Source organism: Sinocyclocheilus rhinocerous, unplaced genomic scaffold, assembly GCF_001515625.1.
Source record: "Sinocyclocheilus rhinocerous isolate Xijiao unplaced genomic scaffold, SAMN03320098_v1.1 scaffold1575, whole genome shotgun sequence".
Lineage (NCBI taxonomy): Eukaryota > Metazoa > Chordata > Actinopteri > Cypriniformes > Cyprinidae > Sinocyclocheilus > Sinocyclocheilus rhinocerous.
In genome coordinates this window covers 646,732-672,891 of record NW_015626385.1, presented here as the reverse complement: position 1 = coordinate 672,891, position 26,160 = coordinate 646,732, and the positions used below count along the sequence as shown (strand labels likewise).

Below are 26,160 nucleotides of genomic sequence, written 5' to 3'. Positions count from 1 at the left end.
AAAATAAAATAAAATAAAATAAAATAAAATAAAATAAAATATTCACCATGTTGCTTAATTTTATATCGGCAGCAGAAACTTTGAGAATATTTCATGAATATTCACAGCTATCATTGGATAATTCCTCAATTGAAAGTTTAAAGTTATTCTTAGATGATCACTATGTCCTAGTAGCTAATTGGCGATTTCTAAAATCTCTTGTCTTTGGATTTTCTGGCCCTAATCTGACTGCACCTTTAACTGCACACACAACACTCACCAAGAGGATCTCGATAGTCCCGAGGATGTACATGGCACCGGCGAATGTGGTGCCCAGATAGAAACACAGACCCACAGCGCCTCCGAACTCCGGGCCCAGAGAGCGAGAGATCATGTAGTACGAGCCTCCAGCTGCACAAAAACATCAGCAGTGGAAATGTGACACAGGACGACAAGCCCTTGTGAAACATGACGACCGCAGCACATTTCTACTGGAAACCATCGCTACGTTTGCTATAAACACCATAATCGTTCACGCTGGTTGGGTATTTGAGGTTTAATTTGGTTTTATGCAGATCATGATGACATTTCCTGTTTAAATACAAGTTGAGAGCGATACATTTAATATGAAAATGTCTTACCTGGAACAACACCGTTTGTAGCAATGGCACTCATTGATATGGCTGTCAACATTGTCTGAAAAAAAGTGTCCACAGTATTTTATTAAATCAGAATAAAAAATCATTAAGAATTACAAACATTTTAACCAATTACTATTAATTCAGATAAAAAAATAAAAATTTTAAATAAATGCCTTTTCTTATTATTTAAAAAAAATAAAATAAAAATAATCAAATTCTAATTCTATTTTATATAAAATAATGCAATATTTACTAAAATGTTGATTTAAATTGTAAAATATTTTCTTATTATTCAATAGAAATGTCCACGGGCCTTATTAAATAACAAGACAAACATTTTAAAATGTGAATAATTATAAGAAAAATCATTATCATACTAATTCTAATGTGTAATATTATATACAACAATTTAATATTTACTAAAATTATTTACATTTGAAAATATTTTTCTTATTATTTAATAAAAATGATAAGAAAACTGACTGAAATCACATCAATTCTAATGTGTAAGATTATATAAAGTAATGTTGTATTTGGTATCATGTTGATTTAATTGTTAAAATATTTTCATTATTTAATGAAAAATAATAACAATCATTTTATATATTTATTTTTAAAATATGTTTTCTTATAAAAAAAATAAAAAAGCATCTTATATAAAACAATGTAATATTTAGTATAATGTTGATTTAATTTTTACAAATATTTATTCGTATTATTTAAGAAGAAGAAAAAATAAATATTAAGAGAAATTAAGTTAATATTTTACCAAATATTACAGTATTTTACATAATATTAACCATTAGAATTTAAATAATACTGTAAAGGAAGTTTCATATTCAGCTATCATCATATCACAAAGATTATTTTTAGAATAACATGCGCTGATGAATCGTTCACATTCAGACCAGGAACATGTATTAATAAAGTAAACAGGTCAATGAAACTCAATCAGCATCATTTCAAGATAACAATGTACAGCACAATAATGAGGTTCTCTTTTCTTTTTCCAGGAGCGTTTAGTTCTGTTGAAGGTCATCTGCATCCGGCCGCTGAGTCTGAGTGTCCTTGAGCCGAACGTCTAAATCCCTGGACTAAAGCCAATTAACAGCCACAGGCTTAACGAGTGAAATAAAGTTGCTTGAACTGGCCAAATACAGACACAACGAGCTTTCACTGATTATAAAAACATTCATATATACAGTATATTTAATGGGAATCATTTATATTCTGATCATGTTAGATTACGCTAGAGTGGTTTAGAAATAAACGATAAATAAATCATTATTTACATTATTATTTAAATGCGATGGAATATTAAAATGGAAGAAAAAACTTTTAATCATCCAATCAATTCCTAAGGGACACTATTATGTCCAGTCTAGCATTTTTCATTCCTGCCTGTAAAAAATAAAAATATCTAGAATACATACATATATATATATATATATATATGTGTGTATGTGTGTGTGTGTGTGTAATTTTGAGCTAAAAAATTTTTTTTCTGCATATTGAAATCTTTTCATCTTGATCGGCTTCCAAAATAACTTCCTTTTCTAACTTTTTAACATTTGTCATAAATAAAAACTTTTCCACATTCAGTCAGTTCCTATTAAGTCCAGCAGTCCTGCATTTGTCATTCTTGTTGAGCATCCTGTTCCACTCAATACTGTGTCATATTAAGGAAGAAAATCAGGCTGTAAACACTGCTCTGATATTGATTTACCTTCCTAAATGAGGAAGCAAATACGTCTCCTCAATGCAAGCTTTAATCACACTTTAAAACGGTCTTTTATCTCTAACAGACGTTACATAAACTGGCAGCTCTGAGATGTTGATGGTTTCTGTGAGAGCCAAACCTTTAGATCGCCGGAAACGTATAATGACACTAGTAAGTGAAGGCTGAGGTGAATTAGACGCTTGTCCGCTGTGGTTTATAAATAAGCAGCGGCGTTAGAGACGTGTGAGTTCAGATGAAAGAGGACCACCCCTGAAGCCATGCACTCGTGCAGTCGTGCGGTCTGGACTTACACACGAGCAGCACATGGACACAATGATAAAGGACTCCAGGATTCCCGCCGTTCCCACGATCCACGTCATTCGCAGGAAGAGAATCACTCCCAGGATGTTCTGCAGGCAGGGCAGGTAGACCCCGATGAACGTCCCCATCTGTGGACTCTGCACACAGACACATTGCATAAGAAATGCATGCTTAAAATGATCGCACATGCATGCAATAATTAGGCAGAAAATCTAACAATGAAAATCCTGAAAGGTTTTGCACACTAATGCCACAAAGAACTTTTTGTGCTTTAGTATTTAAAAATTACACGCATGTACCAGCAGTGTTATTTTAGTAGTTATAATAGTTTATATTATATTTTGAATTAGTTTCTATTTTTAAATGTTCTGTTTTCATATTAATTTTTAGTAAATGTTTTAGTAATTTTTTACTAAATTGTGTTTTCGTCATTTTTATTCGTTTTTTTTTATATGTGACCCTGGACCACAAAACCAGTCATAAGGGTCAATTTTTCGAAATTGAGATTTATGCATCATCTGAAAGCTGAATAAATAATCTTTCCATTGATGTATTGTTAGGGTAGGACAATATTTGGCTGAGATACAAATATTTGAAAATTTGGAATCTGAGGGTGCAAAAAAATCTAAATATTGAGAAAATCGCCTTTAAAGTTGTCCAAATGAAGTTCTTAGCAATGCATATTACTAATCAAAAATTAAGTTTTGATATATTTACGGTAGGAAATTTACAAAATATCTTCATGGAACATGATCTTTACTTAATATCCTAATGATTTTTGGCATAAAAGAAAAATCTATAATTTTGACCCATACAATGTATTGTTGGCTATTGCTACAAATATACCCCAGCGACTTAAGACTGCTTTTGTGCTCCAGGGTCACATATATGTGTAGTTTTTATTAATTTTTTATTTCAGTTTTAGTTTTGGTTATTTTAGTACTTCAAGTTAAACTAAAGGAAAATAAAAAATGTTGCCTTGGCAACTAAACTGTAAAAAAAAGATTTGCAGTACATTTTACAAGAAAGTAGAATTTCAGTTCAAAATTTGATGTTTAATTCAATGTGTTATGTGCAGTTTCTTTGTAATTATTTGAGAAATTTACTAGCAATAAGCAATACTAAAAGTTTAAAAGTTTTTCAAAGCTTAATTTTTATATTTCATTTCCATAAACATTTATTTTATTTCAAGTAACAAATTTTTTTTTATTTTTTTCAGAAATTGCTAGCAAATTTTGCAATTAATTACTAAGAAACAGCAAGTAACACATTGAATTAAATAATACATTTTGACACAGAAAACTAAAATAGTCTTGTCTTATAAAATGTACTCCAATGATCTTTGATTTTCTATTTTTTACAGTGCAGTTAAAATTAATAACTGGATAGAACCCAGAAATCAAAACACTGATCTGAAGAACCTGTAATGAAGCATTAAAAGCAATATTTTATTCTTCAAAGAATCATACAACCAAACCAGGAACCTAAACAGCTCAAATGGTTCCTGATAGAAGAAACAAGTGCTTTGATAAAAGAGGAATTTGCTATGTTAAAATTTTGAATACATATTTAATTCTTCAACAAAAGCAGTCTTAAGTCGCTGGGGTTTGTAGAAAAAACACCCATGTGTTTCTGAAAGAACGCCGTCTTGTGATTAACATGAAGAACGCACGCACACACAGTCTCACACTCTGACAATTTATTCACATCATTTTCATACAAAATGCAGATGTCCAGGCTGCTTGAGCGTCCGGTTCCTCGTCCTCATCCTGAAACAGAGACACACAGCAGTGATGATCATCTACTGAGACGGAGCAGAGGCTGCTGGGATACGCTGTGTCCGCTCACCTGTCTCTCTCACAGCCTCACTCCAGCTTCTTGGGGTTGTTCACGGCCACATAATGATAGAGAACCACCAGCAGAAAGAGCGAGACGCCCAGCATGTTAGCGAAGATGGCCAGCTGCACGTCAGTCACCATCTCACTGCAAAACAGCACAGACCAGCTCACAAACTACTGCCTGTAAGAGCACGGGGTCTCATGCAGCGGCACGCTACAACTCTGCAAAAAGGGGCACTTTTATATATATATATGTGACCCTGGAGCACAAAACATAGCATACAAAAAATTTGTAGCAATAGCCAACAATACATTGTATGGGTCAAAATGATTGATTTTTTATGGCAAAAATCATTAGGATATTAAGTAAAGATCATGTTCCATGAAGATATTTTGTAAATCTCCTACTGTAAATATATCAAAACTTAATTTTTGATTAGTAATATGCATTGCTAAGAACTTCATTTGAACAACTTTAAAGGCGATTTTCTCAGTATTTTGATTTGTTTGCACCAGCTTTCAGATTATGCATAAATCTCAATTTCGAAAAATTGACCATTATGACTGGTTTTGTGGTCCTGGGTCACATATATGAAATGCAAACCAGATATAGATCTCAAACATAAGTGCTGTTGCATCTAAATGCACATTTAAAGCTTTCAGCCTTACAAGAGACGTAATCCATGTCAACCATCCAAATCATAAATGATCCAACACTGAGATTCACACTCCAGGCATGAGTTCTTGAACAACTGATTGCTTCAATCTTCATGCACAAGTAGCATCATAACTACAAAAATCATAACCAACCTGTGCACAACCAAAAAAACGAATGCATATATAATTATAAAAGCATACCGAGTTGAGATGAACGGTTTTGAAACTGTTCCTGCTGGATTCGGCTTTAGTCAAATACACTATATAGATGAACCCAAGAGCTTCAGCGATCTTTCCTGATGCAAAGAGCAAAATTTGGATGAACTGCAAAGTGTCCCGCAGTCTGAGCGTCTGAAGCCCGTCGTCTCAGGACTAATGAGAGCGTGTTTGTCCAATCACAGATAGATGTCCAGTGACGGGGAGACTGGCTGGGGACTGTGGTTTGTGGCTATCGCCTGGCCATTGCTTCAACATTTTTACTGACTGTCAGCAATAACCACGAGAACTCAAAAATATGATGCCCGCTGGGCTTGAAATGGAAATCAAAGAAAAATCGTTGCATTTGTGCATGTGTTAATACATCTTTGCATAAGCATTTGCAATAGATGAACCTTAGACGTCATATTTAATTTAAAGTGAATAAAACGAGGCTGAGAGTAAAATACTGTTCTGTGTTATGGCATATCAAGTTTTTTGGATATACATAAGGCATCTAGTGTTATTTTAGTATCAATAAGACACTATTGTGGTTTTTATTAATATTTTCAATTAGTTTTTCTTTTTTACATTTTCAGTTTTCATTTAAATGTTAGTTTTTAGTAAATTTGTTGTGGATTTTAGTCATTTGTATTTATGTCTATATATTTTTCATTCATTTTTATTTCAGTTTCAGTTTTAGTTATTTTAGTACATCAAGACAAAATAAATGAAAATGAGAAATGATACCTTGGCAACTAGCTGAAATATATTTTTATATACATTAAATATATTAAACATTTTTCATATATTTTGTAATTATGAATAAGTTTATTTTATTTCAAGTAAAAACAAACTTTGTTTTTAGTTTTAGTTAACAATATTAATTCTGTGTAATGATGCTTTACAGAAATCAGAAATGTATTCATTTTTATTTCAGTTTTAGTTTTTTAGTACTAAAATAGGAAAAAACGAAATTAAAACGAGAAATGTTGCCTTGTCAACTAGCTGAAATAAAATAATTTAAAGAGCTTTTTAATATTTTATTTCAGTTTTTAGTGGTAGTTAACCATATTAACTCTTAATCTCCAAAGAATTAAATATAATCAAATTAGGAACCCCAAACATCAAAATTTTATTAAATTTTTTTGGCTAACTTATAATAACCCTGGTTCAGACTAAGGTTTATTGCATTTCCTGAATGGTGAAATGGAACAATGGAACTATGAGAAGTTCAGGTCATTTCCGACATGTTTCTGTAATCAGACATTCCAAACGATCTGACCTGTATTCATTTCCTGTCGTATTTTCAACAAAGGCTAAAGAATGCTGAGAATGTGTGTCCGATTTGTTTTCGATTAGAGTACACAGACACAAAGCTCAAACATCCAACAGAAAGCTCGGCTTCACGTGTGTCTCTCACTCAGGTAACTTCATGTCTAGAGATAAAATGAGTTTAGGCGGTTCTCTAGTGCCAAATTTATAGGATATGGTCCAAAAACTAAACTAAATGTTTTTCTGATGTGTAATGGTTCTCAGTCTGTTACCTTGACTGTCTGCTTCTTGGCACCTTCATCCTCGTCGGCCTCCTCGTGTTCCCTGACGCCCTGTGTGAGGTTCGTGTAGTTGGCCAGTTTGCTGAGCAGCGATGACACCATGGGATTGCTGTCCATCTCCTCCTGAAAGGGTAAAGGTCATGTGTTTGATGAAAAACTGCAAGCCAGCAAACACAAACGATGCATTTCAAACCTCATTTCAAACAATGTCTCGTAAAAACCCTGAGTAAAAATACATGCAGGCACCAAAATCAAAGGACGTAATAACAGCTCTGTCTGTCCAAAATCATAAAATTATACAAAAATAAACTTCATGACCCATGAACTACTTTATTTGTGATCATAAACATGAAACGAGAATGTGGAAAACAGAGTAGAGAAAAGCCATGATGGCTTGAAAACAAACACAAAGAGTTTGTTCAGACTTCAATGCAATAATATAAATATCACAAAACTTATTAAGAACATCTTACTTAAGAACAAAAAGATATTACATTTTTGCATAAAGAAAAAGCATGCCAGTTTTTTGTTTGTTTATTTAGTTATTTTTGGGCTATTCATATTTTTGCATAATGACATTATTTTAGGTCTTATTCCACCAAAAAACTTGTTATTGTAATGCAAATATATGTAGTACTTTTATTTTGCTTAATAAAAAAATTATGACTTTTTATGTTATTAATATATTGTATTATGTTATTTTAGCTCATTTCCACCAAAATTCATATTATTGTAATGCCAAAAATATTATATATTTTAGTTATATTATTATATTACTTAAATTATAAAATATACATCAAAGTGGTATTTATTGTACTATTAAAATTATTATTGAATCAGTGATTAGTTATCATAATTTTAGTTTTTTGTAAATACTAATTAGTATTTTAGCATTTTAATTAGTATAAAAAAATATGAAAGAGTCTAATGTAAATTAAAAAAGAAAAGAAAAAAGCTAAACTAAACCGTCAAGATGAATTGCTGAAATTAACATTTGAGGATAAATATGCAAAATTGCCATGGAACAAAAAAAAAGTCAAATACAAAGAAATCATCTGCAAAAATAAATAAATAAATAAAATAAAATAAACTTAACTAATAAAATAAACATATTCAATAATATTGAAATTAAGTTTGAAGATACCTCAAAAAGTGCCATGTTTTTCCCATCATACAGAGTTCCCTTATCATCATCTGTGTTATTGATGAAGGGGCTGCTTTCCCTCGGGTTTCCATCACCTGTATCAGACAGAGACAGACAGATGGAGAGAGCAACAGAACAAGAGAGAAAGAGAGGGAAGTTTGAAGATACCTCAAAAAGTGCCATGTTTTTCCCATCATACAGAGTTCCCTTATCATCATCTGTGTTATTGATGAAGGGGCTGCTTTCCCTCGGGTTTCCATCACCTGTATCAGACAGACAGACAGATGGAGAGAGCAACAGAACAAGAGAGAAAGAGAGGGAAAAGACAAGATTACAGGTGATTGCAGGAGATCTGCCACTAAAATGCTGTTTGCTTGTGAAGCGAGAGGCGTTTATGGTCTGTTATGTGTAGTCTGTTGGGTAAATTAGGAAAAAGCAGACTTCCTATCACTGCCGCCGGTCAGACGCAATGATTTTCCTATAATTAGAGCATGATGGTGATCAATGTCCTCCGGTTCACTGGTCAAACTCTGTGACGCTCAGACAGTCTGATGGCACTAAAGCACTTATAAACCTCAAACGTATAGCTGAAAACATGCACTTACTCGGCACTCGCTCACTGATCCGCCTGGGGTTGTGCTTATATATAGATGTTCAATAGCAGTGATTTAAATAAACATCTGGACTGGGCTGCGTCACTATAGGATTTATTTTCAGATTACATCGCTTTATTCATTTCCTCAGACCTCTAATTTCAACGCAGCATATAATTCAGATTCAGAACGACGCGCTGTTCACAAGATATAGTTTCTTAAGATTAATCTTTTGTCACGCCGCAGATGCTGAGTTAAATATGTTTGAACAGTTTAACTTTGTAAACAGTAAAGTCCAAGAGTATGTTTAATGGTAAACTTAAAAAAAAAAGCTACAAATGCGACTGTTTTCCAGCTCAAAGATCCATCAAAATCTGTGCATGTTGTCTAATAAGCCTGGCATTGTATGTTATGATTATTGTTGGCTTGCTTCTCTGATCTTTTCGGATAAAAGCATCAGCAAAACGCATAAATGTAAATGTATGATTATGCAATGAAACCACAAGATGCTCTAATGTGCATACGAGTCATTTTTCATACCGCCTGAAACAATAGTGCATTTGCAAACTGGTTTGAAACGAGTTCAAACTGTTTGGTGCACACATTTATGCAGTAATTGCAAGGAGGAAAAGTATTCAAAGTGATGCTGAAGTCACAGCTCACTCTAAATACATGAATGCATGACATCTACACAAACGCATCAGACAGACATTTTTATTTAAAGCACCTTTACATATGCATTCAACATAGACGTTTAATCAGTAAGTGTGCTTCACTGGAATTGAAACCCTGGTGTTTTAGCATCATGTTTCTACCGGTTGAGCCACAATCTCCAGTTCTACAACTCCACCAGAACAAAACATGCTAGCCAGCATGTTTTGGTAAGAACCCGGTTGAGGTGTTTAACTATGGAATCAAAGCAACTATAAACAGATAAAACATAAAGTGATCAGTTGCTAGTATTTGACAGAAATCTCTTCTGAACTTTTGTAAATTGTGAAGTGTTTATCTATTCACCCTTTGAATGGTTTAGCTTTGAACTATCAGTATTATATTCGGTTCACACTCACATGTGCATCTATGACTACAGACACTTGATACAGTAATGCCAAATCTCACGAGACGTGATCCACTTTCATCAAAAATGACCTAGATTACAGATATGCTTATATCACTGCAGACGTCACAGCCCTTCATTCAACTGTTCAAACGCTGCACGATGCGCTCCCTTCATCCAGAGATACACGCATGGAGAATGAATGAGTGAGCAAAACAGAAGCGATGAATAAATGGATGGACATTTGGCTCCAGGGGCAAAAAAATGCTAGCTGTTTTTTAATCGGTATTTTGTGTGATTTTCCAGGGAACAAAATAAATCAATAAATAAAAACCTTCAACAAAAATGATTTGCATCCTTAAAGCAAGTTACAAAAAATATATAAATAGAATGCATAAAAAGTATGCAAATTTTGTTTAAAGAAAGATTTTAACAAATTGAATCAATATACATCGTCTAAAACATGTAAAAAAAACAATTTTGCTTCTTTTCCAAAGGATGTGCAGATATCTTTACTGGAAAACGAGACAAAAATACTATTAAGAAAAGTTATTTTTTTGCCATATCTGCTGAGGACATGTTGCTGAAGATTTGCATGATCACAAGAAAAGAAAAAAATGTGTAATTCTTGTTAACCATCTAAACAACGCTGCATAAGCTGGAAAACATGCCATGCCAAGCCGCCATAAACTCTACTGCAACTGGAAACTCAGGGAGGTTTTATAGTTCCATTACAATCAGTCTCGGGTAAAACCATGGAAGAACCAGACGGCTCTGATGGTACCTACAAGATCATGGAGTTCATCCGATCAGCAGCGCTGCACTGCATGTGCTTGGCTTAAGACCATTCCTCTTCCAGACATGACAGAGGAGGCGCTTTAGCCCAGTGTTTACAAACACTCTAACTGCAGACATCATGGAAGTCAAAGATGGATATAGCAATAATCTCAGCGAGAATTCAGCCCCCTTAACTACCGAGACTAAACCGGATGCTGGTGGTGACAACAATGATGGATTATCAATTGTTCCTAATTGCAAGCGACAACACCATAGACGGCCAGAAGCATGCCTTTAATACCACACAACATTTATTTACTGGAGTAAGTTGTTCTGCAGCAGTTGACACATGATTTGAGGAAATGTTCATCTCTCTTGTTAATTTAACACATGATCAGCTGCACCATTTTCACCTGCTGGATATAAAACAGGTGAAAAAAAAAAATCCTGAGGGGATCTGAGTCACATTTTTTTTACATAATTGAAAAATAAAATAAAATATAAAATAAAATAAAATAAAATAAATGAAACAAAATACAAAATAAAAATAAAATAAAACAATTAAATAAAATAAAAAATACAATACAATACAAAACATAATTAAACTAAATAAATTTAAGCGAAAAAAAAAAAATTTAATAAATAAATAAGAAATAAAACAATGAAAAACTAAAAAAAAAATAACGGTATAAAACAAAACAAAATAAGAAGTAAAACTGAATAAAATAAAACTAAATAAATAAAATAAAGTCAAATAAAATAAAAAACAGAATAAAATAAGAAATAAAACAGAATGAAAAATTAGAGATAAAATAAAATAGAGCATAAAACAAAAACAAAATAAGTAAAATGTCAAATAAAATAAAAAACAGAACAAAATGAGTAGAATATGAAACAGAATCAACATTTTAAAATAAAATAAAATAAAATAAAACACCTGCAAACATAAATGATAAAAATATTTTAATTGTTATTATTATTAATAATAGCAATAATAATAATAATAAATAATAATATTTATTATAATAATAAACATAATAATAACAAACAATACTGATTTTAATACTTCATAACTTTTAACACTTACAATTATATTCAATATTCATATTTTGGCATTATTATTATTATTATTATTATGTAGAATATGACCGCGTTAGAAGGATCAAGACTGATTTAAATCTTGCAATTCTTTAATAATCATGTGGCAAAAGAACTGTAGCCTAAAGCTCAATGCTGAGGATTTGAATTCTGTCTGACAGTCATTATTTCTGTCTGTCACAAACTCTTCATATCGCGCGCATTTGCTCTGACCTACAGAAAATAAAGAACCAGGACACAAGGATGTCATTTCATTCAACACGGTCTCTATTATGAGAACAGAAATCAACCTAGAGACTAAATCAAATGAACCTTAAAAACATTTCATGCATTTTAACAGGCAAAAACAAAGATATCAGTTGTGCAAATGCAATATCTTATCTCTCTAAATATGTATTAACAAAAGCAAAGTTTCTCCAGCAGAGGGGGTCAGTGAGTCGCTGACAATGATGGATGAGCTTTAAATCAGTCTGTCCTACTGTTACCTGAACATGGACTGTGTTCACATTGCATACTACTCACACTGCTGCTTAAGTGTTAAGTATATATGCAGTGCACAGCATGCAGGTTTTGTGTAGGCTATGCATGGATGATGGAATGCTGGACTTCACCTTCCGTTTCCAGTGGAATGAATGAACTGGAAGTGAAATCATCTCGTTATTGACTTAATATTTGAATAGCCTTGAAAAAGACAATAACAATGCAAAATGACATTCCATGTTTAAAAACATGTTTAAGTTATGCATAAGACAATGTTTTTTCCTTGTATATTCCTGCAAAAATGTCTGTTCATTAAGATCTCTAATTGAGTTTCTAATGGACTCCAGCAGCAGCAGCAGCAGCTGTGTTTCTAGCCGGTGATTTCTGTGTGTCACCCAGAGCTGTGAAACTGAAGAGTAACTTTATCTTGATGCAATGGCAGCAGTGAATCAGCGCAGCGCAGCGGGAATAACAAGCGCAGATTAAACCCACGTTTAATCTACAGCTACTGCCAGAGAGGGCCAAATCACAAAGAATGGCATGTAAAGATTGACTGAAGTGATTTAGTGAGCTGTCCAGGTCACGCTCGGTCAGCCTCACATGATATTATCGCAAATGCAATTAATCGTTCAGCCCTAGTTTTAAAGTACATGAAACTACATTCATGCTTTCTCTTTTTAAATAGTTTGCTACACAATAAGATACTCAAAAAGAGAAATGTCAAAGGAGTCAGTGTTTGTCTAAACATTTTGAGCATTTTGACTTGACCTGAATGCAACATGCATGGCTAACACTGACGAACATCATGTGACCAATATATGAACAAGAAAAGAGACCCAATTAAATGAACCCTGCACAGAACCAGGCCTGTAAAACATTCAAACCCTTACAAGGCAACGGGACGTTCAGTGTGTCTTATTATTAGCACAGGCACTGCATTTATAAGGCTGGTTGTGCACTGTTATCTGGTTTAAATGCTCATGACTTGAAGGTTATTTCAGGTCGTTGGCTTCTAACGCCCCATTCACCACACGGGGCGTCAGCGTTAACGCTTGACGGAGGGCGTTTCTGAAGCTTGGTGCTGACGCGACCGTCATAGTGACAACAGCCAATCACATTAGTCTTCTGGTGTTGCATGACTTCGATTGGCTAGCGTCTGCACTAGGGTATTTGCATAAGGTCATCTGATTGGCTGACGCCTGCGTTGCCGCTTGAAAAGTTGAAAAGTTGAAAAGTTTTCAACTTCTGCTGCGACGCGACGGACCCACAATTCATTTCGCCAACGCTTGACGTCACTCCATTCAAACGAGAGGCGTTGACGCTGACGCCCCGTGTGAATGGGGCGTAAGGAAGGCGCCAACCTGCTGAAGGAAAATACACAATGTTTGGCCACTGCTTTCTCAGACTTTTAGGCTGTAAAAATGAAAGTTTGGGTAGCGAGCTGTTCTCTGGAGGAACTGAAGCTGGGAAAGGGAAAGTGTCCGTCAGAGGATGTGGAGCCGGCGGGTCAGCGCTCAATGTGTTGCAGCGGCAGGGAAACACACACAGACCCTTATCAGCCGCAGCACATGGAGGCCAGAATCGGTCTGACAGGAAACAGGAAGTACAAGCTTCTGAATGACAACAGATCGGTGAAAATGTGCTCAACACTCCTGAAACAAACTGTACGAGGGATTCGGATCATCTCTTGTTGGTGTTACCCATGCATTTCATTTAAAAACTCACAAGTTTTCACCTTTTGGGGCTCCTTGATTCCCAGTATTGAAGGAACAGCTCACCCGGGAATGAAAAATCTCATTATATCTCATTATTATTTATTTAAACTAAAATTATTAAGACATGTCTGTTCATTGAAATGAAGTTGAAATGAAATAAAATATAGATATTAGAGGAAAAACCTATTTCATTCGTTCTAATTTTCAAATAGTTTAAGTTGAAGCACTAAAATTACTAACTGGAAAAAAATAATAATAAAACTTAAACTGAAAAAAAGGTTCAATTAAGCCTAAATATAAATATTTAAAATAAACTAAAACTAATAAAAATGACAAAAGCAAATAACAAAATTACTAACATTTAAATGAAAAATTCATAAATTTAAAGTATAAAAATAAAAGCTAACATTCTAAAATATGAATAAAAACTATAATAGTATAAAAAAAAATACTAAAATAACACTGCCTTCTTGTTATTCCAAATCCATACAGTATTTTACTTTTTCTGGTAAACACACAAAAATGCGGCTCCTTACTATAAACAACAATGATTTTCTTCCTCTGTATTTTTGTCTTGTTTTCCAGTACAAAAATTCTTAAATCAAGATCTATTTACTAAAGAACAAAATAACATAATTCCTTTTTTCCAGAAAAAAAAATATCAAAATTAAGTGAGTTTTTGCCTAAAAACCAGTTTATGTTTTAAGCATAAACTCGGTTAATTTTGATATTTTTTTCACTAAATATCTTCAGTAATTTTGTTTCTCAAGTAAGTGTATATAACTGTAAAACAGTACCCTGCTAATATGAATTTATTGTAATGATTTTTCACAGGTGTTTTACCCGTATTTTGAACGATGTATTGCATTTTGTTGAAGGAAATGTCTGTAAACTTAACAGAAAATGTCCAGGCAAAAAATTACTAGTATTTCTATTTTTCTGCTGTTTTTTTCTCCTGCAGTGTTGATTTATGAATATTTGTACTGGAAAACAAGACAAAAATACTTATTTAGAAATCATTTTTGCAGCAAAACAACAACAACAAAAAGTACCATAAAAGAATAATCCATATGACCCAGGCAGTGAGTCATATAATGGCTTTATGTGACCCACAATTCATTTCGCCAACGCTTGACGTCACTCCATTCAAACGAGAGGCGTTGACGCTGACGCCCCGTGTGAATGGGGCGTAAGGAAGGCGCCAACCTGCTGAAGGAAAATACACAATGTTTGGCCACTGCTTTCTCAGACTTTTAGGCTGTAAAAATGAAAGTTTGGGTAGCGAGCTGTTCTCTGGAGGAACTGAAGCTGGGAAAGGGAAAGTGTCCGTCAGAGGATGTGGAGCCGGCGGGTCAGCGCTCAATGTGTTGCAGCGGCAGGGAAACACACACAGACCCTTATCAGCCGCAGCACATGGAGGCCAGAATCGGTCTGACAGGAAACAGGAAGTACAAGCTTCTGAATGACAACAGATCGGTGAAAATGTGCTCAACACTCCTGAAACAAACTGTACGAGGGATTCGGATCATCTCTTGTTGGTGTTACCCATGCATTTCATTTAAAAACTCACAAGTTTTCACCTTTTGGGGCTCCTTGATTCCCAGTATTGAAGGAACAGCTCACCCGGGAATGAAAAATCTCATTATATCTCATTATTATTTATTTAAACTAAAATTATTAAGACATGTCTGTTCATTGAAATGAAGTTGAAATGAAATAAAATATAGATATTAGAGGAAAAACCTATTTCATTCGTTCTAATTTTCAAATAGTTTAAGTTGAAGCACTAAAATTACTAACTGGAAAAAAATAATAATAAAACTTAAACTGAAAAAAAGGTTCAATTAAGCCTAAATATAAATATTTAAAATAAACTAAAACTAATAAAAATGACAAAAGCAAATAACAAAATTACTAACATTTAAATGAAAAATTCATAAATTTAAAGTATAAAAATAAAAGCTAACATTCTAAAATATGAATAAAAACTATAATAGTATAAAAAAAAATACTAAAATAACACTGCCTTCTTGTTATTCCAAATCCATACAGTATTTTACTTTTTCTGGTAAACACACAAAAATGCGGCTCCTTACTATAAACAACAATGATTTTCTTCCTCTGTATTTTTGTCTTGTTTTCCAGTACAAAAATTCTTAAATCAAGATCTATTTACTAAAGAACAAAATAACATAATTCCTTTTTTCCAGAAAAAAAAATATCAAAATTAAGTGAGTTTTTGCCTAAAAACCAGTTTATGTTTTAAGCATAAACTCGGTTAATTTTGATATTTTTTTCACTAAATATCTTCAGTAATTTTGTTTCTCAAGTAAGTGTATATAACTGTAAAACAGTACCCTGCTAATATGAATTTATTGTAATGATTTTTCACAGGTGTTTTACCCGTATTTTGAACGATGTATTGCATTTTGTTGAAGGAAATGTCTGTAAACTTAACAGAAAATGTCCAGGCAAAAAATTACTAGTATTTCTATTTTTCTGCTGTTTTTTTCTCCTGCAGTGTTGATTTATGAATATTTGTACTGGAAAACAAGACAAAAATACTTATTTAGAAATCATTTTTGCAGCAAAACAACAACAACAAAAAGTACCATAAAAGAATAATCCATATGACCCAGGCAGTGAGTCATATAATGGCTTTATGTGAGGAAGATTGAAATTCAAGTCATTATCCACCATTATGTCATTTCCGAATGCTTTCTGAGTTTTTCCATGAATACCTCAATTTTGTCCCTCACATAAAACTATAAACTGACCTCACAAAACATCTAAAAATTCTCCTTTTGTGATCCACAAAAACAGCATACAGGGTTGAAATGACATGCGAGTGAGTATATATAATGAGACTTTTGGGTGATCTATTGCTTTAAGTAACACACATGGATGTGTAAGGAATTATGAGATCAAAAACAAACACGTCTGGTTTATCAGATGTATGAAGTGGAATGTACGGCATTAGGGTTTGTCTCACGTGCAAACGCAAACGCAGCGCTGATGTTGTGTAAAGAGGGTGCGCTGTGAACACTGACACACAAACTCACTGCAGGATTTCTACATTCTCCACATCTGGTTGGAGTTAGAGTGACAGAGGGGAGGCCTGCAGATCATGACGTCATGGGAACACAAAAACTACAAAACACATCCTAGAAGAACGAACGAGGTTTTATGATCTCGCTGATATCAGGCACAGCCCACAGATACAGCAGTGAATATGCAGGACTGCTAATGAAGCCTAAAACCAAGACTTCATTTTTGCCACATTAGTTCAGGTTCAAGTTGAGCTGGTACAAATGTGTCCGATGCTTTGTAACATTTACACTGTGGTAGATATATTTGCATGGATGTCAGCGGTGAGGACTGTTTTACATTATTTACATGGGAAAAGGACAGAAGAAACATGGAGTATTAGAAAAATACAGTGGGACGTGTCCCAAACAATTCAATATAAGGAAACAACATGGGTTTTTTTTAAGTGTAAGCACAATGTGGAATTTAATTGGTCGCAATTTCCATGCAATACAGCTCGTCCAATCAGAATCAAAAAAGAGTTTTTTGTTTCCATCTCAAGTGTTTCATAATGTAAAGCTGTTTTTGCAATTATTTTAGACTTATCGTAAATAAAAGAGAAATAAAATGATTTTCTATGGTGGTAGACATTTGCATGGATATCATCAGCAGTAAGGACGTCTTGATTCATTCATTATTCATTAATTACATGTGAAAACGGCAGAAGAAACATGAAGCATTATGAAAATATAGAGTGGGACGTGTCCGAAAAGAAAAACATATTACGTTTTTAAGGTTATAAAGTATAATTGAATTGTTTACAATGTCCCAAAAAAAACAAAAAACAATGAGAATTTAGAGTCTATACAACATTAGTTTTACTATTTTGAGTCTTTTGTTTTGAACTCAAATGTTTCATAACATGAAGCTGTTTTGAATAATAAAAATTCCCCCAAAAATTAGAAATTCCAAAAAAATATTTCATTTATAAAAAAATGTTTTGTTGCTTTTCTAGCGAAAATAATTATAATAATTATAATTTATGCATTTAGCAGACGCTTTTATCCAAAGTGACTTACAGTGCATTCAGGCTATACATTTTTTTACCAGTATGTGTGTTCCCTGGGAATTGAACCCACGACCTTTTGCGCTGCTAACACAATGCTCTACCACTGAGCCACTGAAAAACTTTTTCTTACAATGAGACAAAGATTTTGTATCAATCTTTAGCAACATGAAGTTCCTTAAACAGTTTCATTGCCATATTCAATCTCAGTCTGACACAAACAATCATCTCTTCAGAAAGCAGAAATTCAATGTGCACTCAGTTTGACCAGTCTTTCTCTTCTAAGCAGTCGTGGTTTCGTAACCAACCAGTGACACACAGACATTTGAAGCCACCCTCATTACACACACTATGCATGAGAACTGACCGAAATTATTTCATCGAACCACCAACCACTTCACATCCATGTAGAAATTCATTATTTTCCATGCATACTTTCAAAATCCTCCTTATGCATTAAACAAACAGTGCCTACTCCACTTAGAGACAAAACATCTGTGTTTTCACAGCATTAAAAATGCATGTTGTGCAAAAGTTGATGCTGCTAACCTTAAGTATGGACTTACTAATGAATAAAGAGGTTTCCAACACAGGGTGGAATCATGATTCACTGCCCTGGAATCATCAAAAATTATATTTTAGGGCCACTAACAACGGTTATCATACGCACAAGCTGCTGCGCTGTTTAGGACGTGGATGTTTTTAATAATAATCTTGCTTTGCGCCATAGAATCAGCAGAAAACTGAAGACAAGTGTGAACCAAACCTGCTGATTTCAGTTTAATATACATCACACTTACAGTGTTTTCTGCAGCATTGCATATGCTACACCTAAAATTATGTTTAATAAAACTTAATCCAACAATGCAAGTCCATATAACTATATTTATTCTCGCTGAGCTGAAAGCTTTGAGTAGATAAAGCACACGCTGAGAGGGTTTACAGTTACTCTGTTATTCAATTTCAGGTTGCCTTTTTCATGGGTGGAGATCTGGAATAATTGGATACAGATGTCGGCCGCAGCACCGTATCCTAGTAATATGTAATCAGGCAGAAACGCAGGGAGTGAGAGTGTCCTTATCTATAAGAAGCCTCTTGTGGTTACGGCCTGAAATCAGCTCTGTGTGTACACCGTGAGCCGTGACCTTCATCTGTAATGTCCCAAAAGATATACAGACAAAGAGCAGCTCCAGAGATTACGGGGAATGTGAAGGGTGGGGTCTTAAACTCCCACCGGCGGGAACCAACAGGAAGCAGGCAACATGACAAATCAATAGCATTGACTGGAACCTCAGTCCGTGTTCATCTCGCAGGAGAGTCGGGGAAGAAAAACAGCCGTTGCACAACACTGAAAACTGCCCGCTTACATAACCCTGCGTTCAGTTGCTCTACTGAGTCTGTAAAATTTGGGCCATAATTGTAAGCCAGGGTAGCAATTAGCAGGAGAAAAGCCATCAGCTGGTGAATCATGTAATTAGGGTCAGTTTCTGAAGATGAACTCAATGACCTGTGCTTATTACACAGCATAATGCATGTTATAACTTAGTGTGTACACCGTGAGCCGTGACCTTCATCTGTAATGTCCCAAAAGATATACAGACAAAGAGCAGCTCCAGAGATTACGGGGAATGTGAAGGGTGGGGTCTTAAACTCCCACCGGCGGGAACCAACAGGAAGCAGGCAACATGACAAATCAATAGCATTGACTGGAATCTGAGTCCGTGTTCATCTCGCAGGAGAGTCGGGGAAGAAAAACAGCCGTTGCACAACACTGAAAACTGCCCGCTTACATAACCCTGCGTTCAGTTGCTCTACTGAGTCTGTAAAATTTGGGCCATAATTGTAAGCCAGGGTAGCAATTAGCAGGAGAAAAGCCATCAGCTGGTGAATCGTGTAATTAGGGTCAGTTTCTGAAGATGAACTCAATGACCTGTGCTTATTACACAGCATAATGCACGTTATAACTTAGAGACTGGCACTAGTGCTAATAAAAACTGGAAAGAAATCAATGTTTTTCTCAAACAGAGGAACCATAATTTCAACCTACATCTTTAATGCATTAAATAAAATACTGTAAATAACTAGTTTAAGATAATCCATGCTTGAGTTCAATACTGTTTTTTATTAAATGAACTTAAGAATAAATAATACAAGGATAAATAAAAGGATAATATTATATATGTGCTATTATATAAATAAAAAATATTTTATTTAATTTTTGAAACTATTTTAACTTTTTTTGTTGAAACATTTTTCTTAAAAAGTAAAGTGTCACGGGAAACACTTCAGATTGACAATGCAAATGATTCACTGAATCAGAGACTCGATTCACTGAAAGTGATTCACATTAATGAATCCTACTGCTTAGAGCTTTGACTGAACTTTAAATATTAAATTACTAAAAACATTTCTATCCTAATGTCCTCAAGAGACAAGAAACACAAAATTAGTCCAATAATAAAATATTTCAGAAAACTTAACATCCAAATACTAAAGTGCATAAAAATTACACTATTCAAGATGATGCTTTTTACCTTGAATGTTTAATATAAAAAGGCTTTTACTAAATTTTGTATCCTACTGCCTTCAAAACAAAAGTGAATTTCAGTAAGCATATAGGAACAAAATATTGTAATAAGCATTATGGTGATTCAAATGATTTTTACATTTACTCGCAAAAATTACAGTGAATTTAACACTAATATTCAATATGAAACACAACTAATTATTCATTTCTTTCCTACTGTCCTCAAAAGACAAAGATCACAAAACTAGTCTAATTATTAAATCTTTTAGAAAACTTTAAAAGTGCATTAGAATATTGCAGCATTCATTTATGTTGCCAGCAAAACTCAGTGCATTTATTCAATGTATCACCCTGCTTTATTTGGCACAAGAAAGATGCTGTTAAACTGAATGTAGAAATAAGAGCTACTCTGTTTACTGCCAACGTTTATGCAATAAAAGCACAAATATTGACTCCATTCAGCACATCCAGTGATGACGTGCACTAAAGAAGCATTAAATGACCAACACAAAGCTCATGACATGACAAAAGATGCAGGAAACATTCCCGAACAACATCACATGAGCTTGTCTTCAGCACATGCTCCTCTCACCCATGTGAAAAGAGGAAAAGAGAAGGCGTGTTCGCTCAGCGCAGAGAGAGAGAGAAAGACAAACAAGCTCCGGACAGTGACCCACTCAGTTAACCTGAAGCAGCACGTTATACCAGCTCCAGCCAAGCTGTTTGGATTCAGTCTGGAAAATTATCAGAGGGAACATCTCACCTACGGTTTCTTCATCCTCCTCCTTCAGGACATTGTTGTCATCGCAGTCTCCCTGAGAGGACTTTCTGCCATCATCCACGGGGACCACAGTGAAGTTGGTGGGCATTTTCTCACCATGTGAGGCGTCTGTCTGTCTCCTTATCTGTCTGTCTCACCCTCTGCCTCTCCTCCTCTGCGCTGGCTTGTTTGAGCAGTGGTTCGAAGTTCTCAGTTGTGCTCCTATCTCTTTGACACCGGCTCGACCATGTGACCAGCCTGCCTCCATATAAGGACGCAGGAAAGCCCCGCCCCATGGGCCGTCCTTAACACACACAGGAGCTGCCGTCTGAGTGAACCTCCACAGACACAACAACACACCAGATAAAGGAAGCTATTGATTACGAACCTCTTCTAGAAACTTCCTCCCGGGTCAACAGGGTTATTATCATTTAATAAAACTAAAACCATTCAAATCAGATTTGTTATACTTGAAGTAAAATAAATGTTAACTGGAATTAAATAAAATATAAAAAACTAACTACTTATTTTATTTCAACTAGTTGCCAAGAAAACATTTCTCATTTTTGTTTATTTTAACTAAAACAGTAAAATAACTACAACAGAATTTAAAAAATAATAATATAAACTATAAAGACTATTAACAAAAATGTACTAAAAATTTAACAAAAATTCAGTAAATTTAAAGTTAATATTTAAATAATTTAATACCATATTCGCATATTCATGGTTCTCTAATGTCGGTTAATGGTCACATGACATGCAGGTGAACAAATTAAATATTTTATCTTTTTAGTAAGTGTTTTATTTTGATTGTAAATTATTTATCTTAATTTTACATTTTCGTGATTAAATCCCCTGCATTTCCATGCAAACCTCAGTTTAGAAAGCAATATAAGGAATTAAAATGTTTTTTTTTATTATTTAATTAGCAATGGAAGTCCTTATCACTGAAAATGTTTTTTTGATCAAAATATTGTTTTTGAAAGTAGTCTCTTATGCTCACCAAGGCTGCATTTGTTCTAATCAAAATACAGTAAAAATGGCAATACTGTGAAATATTATTACAATTTAAAATTTTCCATGTGAATATAGTTTAAAATGTAATTGATTCCTGTGATCAAAGCTGAATTTTCAGCATCATTACTCCAGTCTTCAGTGTCACGATACATCAGAAATCATTCTAATATACTGATTTGCTGCTCAAGAAACATTTCTGTTGCTCTACTGAGTCTGTAAAATTTGGGCCATAATTGTAAGCCAGGGTAGCAATTAGCAGGAGAAAAGCCATCAGCTGGTGAATCATGTAATTAGGGTCAGTTTCTGAAGATGAACTCAATGACCTGTGCTTATTACACAGCATAATGCATGTTATAACTTAGAGACTGGCACTAGTGCTAATAAAAACTGGAAAGAAATCAATGTTTTTCTCAAACAGAGGAACCATAATTTCAACCTACATCTTTAATGCATTAAATAAAATACTGTAAATAACTAGTTTAAGATAATCCATGCTTGAGTTCAATACTGTTTTTTATTAAATGAACTTAAGAATAAATAATACAAGGATAAATAAAAGGATAATATTATATATGTGCTATTATATAAATAAAAAATATTTTATTTAATTTTTGAAACTATTTTAACTTTTTTTGTTGAAACATTTTTCTTAAAAAGTAAAGTGTCACGGGAAACACTTCAGATTGACAATGCAAATGATTCACTGAATCAGAGACTCGATTCACTGAAAGTGATTCACATTAATGAATCCTACTGCTTAGAGCTTTGACTGAACTTTAAATATTAAATTACTAAAAACATTTCTATCCTAATGTCCTCAAGAGACAAGAAACACAAAATTAGTCCAATAATAAAATATTTCAGAAAACTTAACATCCAAATACTAAAGTGCATAAAAATTACACTAGTCAAGATGATGCTTTTTACCTTGAATGTTTAATATAAAAAGGCTTTTACTAAATTTTGTATCCTACTGCCTTCAAAACAAAAGTGAATTTCAGTAAGCATATAGGAACAAAATATTGTAATAAGCATTATGGTGATTCAAATGATTTTTACATTTACTCGCAAAAATTACAGTGAATTTAACACTAATATTCAATATGAAACACAACTAATTATTCATTTCTTTCCTACTGTCCTCAAAAGACAAAGATCACAAAACTAGTCTAATTATTAAATCTTTTAGAAAACTTTAAAAGTGCATTAGAATATTGCAGCATTCATTTATGTTGCCAGCAAAACTCAGTGCATTTATTCAATGTATCACCCTGCTTTATTTGGCACAAGAAAGATGCTGTTAAACTGAATGTAGAAATAAGAGCTACTCTGTTTACTGCCAACGTTTATGCAATAAAAGCACAAATATTGACTCCATTCAGCACATCCAGTGATGACGTGCACTAAAGAAGCATTAAATGACCAACACAAAGCTCATGACATGACAAAAGATGCAGGAAACATTCCCGAACAACATCACATGAGCTTGTCTTCAGCACATGCTCCTCTCACCCATGTGAAAAGAGGAAAAGAGAAGGCGTGTTCGCTCAGCGCAGAGAGAGAGAGAAAGACAAACAAGCTCCGGACAGTGACCCACTCAGTTAACCTGAAGCAGCACGTTATACCAGCTCCAGCCAAGCTGTTTGGATTCAGTCTGGAAAATTATCAGAGGGAACATCTCACCTACGGTTTCTTCATCCTCCTCCTTCAGGACATTGTTGTCATCGCAGTCTCCCTGAGAGGACTTTCTGCCATCATCCACGGGGACCACAGTGAAGTTGGTGGGCATTTTCTCACCATGTGAGGCGTCTGTCTGTCTCCTTATCTGTCTGTCTCACCCTCTGCCTCTCCTCCTCTGCGCTGGCTTGTTTGAGCAGTGGTTCGAAGTTCTCAGTTGTGCTCCTATCTCTTTGACACCGGCTCGACCATGTGACCAGCCTGCCTCCATATAAGGACGCAGGAAAGCCCCGCCCCATGGGCCGTCCTTAACACACACAGGAGCTGCCGTCTGAGTGAACCTCCACAGACACAACAACACACCAGATAAAGGAAGCTATTGATTACGAACCTCTTCTAGAAACTTCCTCCCGGGTCAACAGGGTTATTATCATTTAATAAAACTAAAACCATTCAAATCAGATTTGTTATACTTGAAGTAAAATAAATGTTAACTGGAATTAAATAAAATATAAAAAACTAACTACTTATTTTATTTCAACTAGTTGCCAAGAAAACATTTCTCATTTTTGTTTATTTTAACTAAAACAGTAAAATAACTACAACAGAATTTAAAAAATAATAATATAAACTATAAAGACTATTAACAAAAATGTACTAAAAATTTAACAAAAATTCAGTAAATTTAAAGTTAATATTTAAATAATTTAATACCATATTCGCATATTCATGGTTCTCTAATGTCGGTTAATGGTCACATGACATGCAGGTGAACAAATTAAATATTTTATCTTTTTAGTAAGTGTTTTATTTTGATTGTAAATTATTTATCTTAATTTTACATTTTCGTGATTAAATCCCCTGCATTTCCATGCAAACCTCAGTTTAGAAAGCAATATAAGGAATTAAAATGTTTTTTTTTATTATTTAATTAGCAATGGAAGTCCTTATCACTGAAAATGTTTTTTTGATCAAAATATTGTTTTTGAAAGTAGTCTCTTATGCTCACCAAGGCTGCATTTGTTCTAATCAAAATACAGTAAAAATGGCAATACTGTGAAATATTATTACAATTTAAAATTTTCCATGTGAATATAGTTTAAAATGTAATTGATTCCTGTGATCAAAGCTGAATTTTCAGCATCATTACTCCAGTCTTCAGTGTCACACGATGCTTCAGAAATCATTATAATATGCTGATTTGCTGCTCAAAAAAAACATTTCTGATTATTATCAATGTTGAAAACAGTTGTGCTGTAGAATATTTTTGTGGATACATTTTATTTTTCAGGATTATTTGATGAATAGAAAGTTTAAAAGAACAGCATGCATTTGAAATAGAAATCTTTTCTAACATTATAAATACATTTACTGTCACTTTTTATAAATTTAATGTCCTTGTTGAATAAAAGTAAAAAAAAAAGAAAAAACATTTGAAAAGTAGTGTAAGTCATACTACAGATGTAAAATGTTGCAAACCCATTTGTGACCAAAAAGCATGTGAAGTGTGTTATTTCTGCAGCAATAGCGGTACTAAATGAAATTGCAAAAACTACAAATGACTGCATATTATCCTGGGATAGAAGAAAGTATTTTAACATCAAAGCACCAATTCAAAGAGTAATAAACGTTACTGTAAACTGTTTGTGAACCATGCACATGTAAATCACACTCGCCCATGTGCACAATGCAAACACAAGGCCATGAACACAGCGGCCTATCATTAAAGCAGCCGAACAGCGTAGCTCTGTGGTTACAGATGGTTATTTATTTTAAGAAGCGCTCATTCCACATGAACAACACAAGACTTGACATATGGTAGGATCTTTTGTAGTAACGCATGGCTGCAATAGTTCCCGTGCAGCACAAGTCATGAGCTGTTTTGTCTTCATGACCCTTGGCATGCAGTTTAGTGCAGAGTAATGAAGAGCCTGCACTGGCTGCGTAGAAACGTCTAGATTTACCGTATTGGGCCGAATATAAGACGACCCTGATTATAAGACAACCCTGATTATAAGACGACCCCTCTTTTTCCAGACGTACCTTTTGGAAAAAGGCATTTTAAAAACCAAATCTTGTTTTTTCTCAGTAAAACACATTTTGTCTTCAATTATTTTCATATTGCATATTTTTCCTATTTAAATTTTTGTTTTGAAAGTATGATAAAAACTGGTCAAATGTAGCAACAATCACATTTAAAAAATATACACTTTTTGATATACCATTAAAAAAAAAACAGGTAGCCCATCTGAATTAGGACATTTAGGCTATCCATCTCATAGTAGCCTACCAAACTCTTATTAGAAGTTAAA

The 26,160-nt window shown here is 34.0% G+C and overlaps 2 protein-coding genes across 2 annotated transcripts in view; both read right to left on the bottom strand.

Moving 5' to 3' along the window:
* Window positions 1-234: 234 nt before the first annotated feature.
* The window catches only part of LOC107713432 (solute carrier family 12 member 5-like), a gene marked incomplete at its 3' end in the record, with an annotated part of 42,295 nt that continues 16,369 nt past the window's right edge, over window positions 235-26,160 (bottom strand). Inside the window, exons 2-7 of the mRNA XM_016518919.1 lie at window positions 8,189-8,314; window positions 8,052-8,146; window positions 6,899-7,030; window positions 2,652-2,798; window positions 621-675; window positions 235-390 (exon numbers count right to left, since the gene is read on the bottom strand). Of these exons, the coding sequence (XP_016374405.1) occupies window positions 235-390; window positions 621-675; window positions 2,652-2,798; window positions 6,899-7,030; window positions 8,052-8,146; window positions 8,189-8,314 (711 nt within the window). The remainder of the gene's footprint in view (window positions 391-620; window positions 676-2,651; window positions 2,799-6,898; window positions 7,031-8,051; window positions 8,147-8,188; window positions 8,315-26,160) is intronic.
* Window positions 4,346-4,671, bottom strand: LOC107713462 (dolichyl-diphosphooligosaccharide--protein glycosyltransferase subunit 4). Its single transcript, XM_016518976.1, has 2 exons — window positions 4,510-4,671; window positions 4,346-4,430 (listed from the first exon to the last, which is right to left on the bottom strand). Exon 1 carries the CDS (start codon window positions 4,638-4,640, stop codon window positions 4,527-4,529), a length of 114 nt encoding a protein of 37 aa, XP_016374462.1. The 5' UTR covers window positions 4,641-4,671; the 3' UTR covers window positions 4,346-4,430; window positions 4,510-4,526.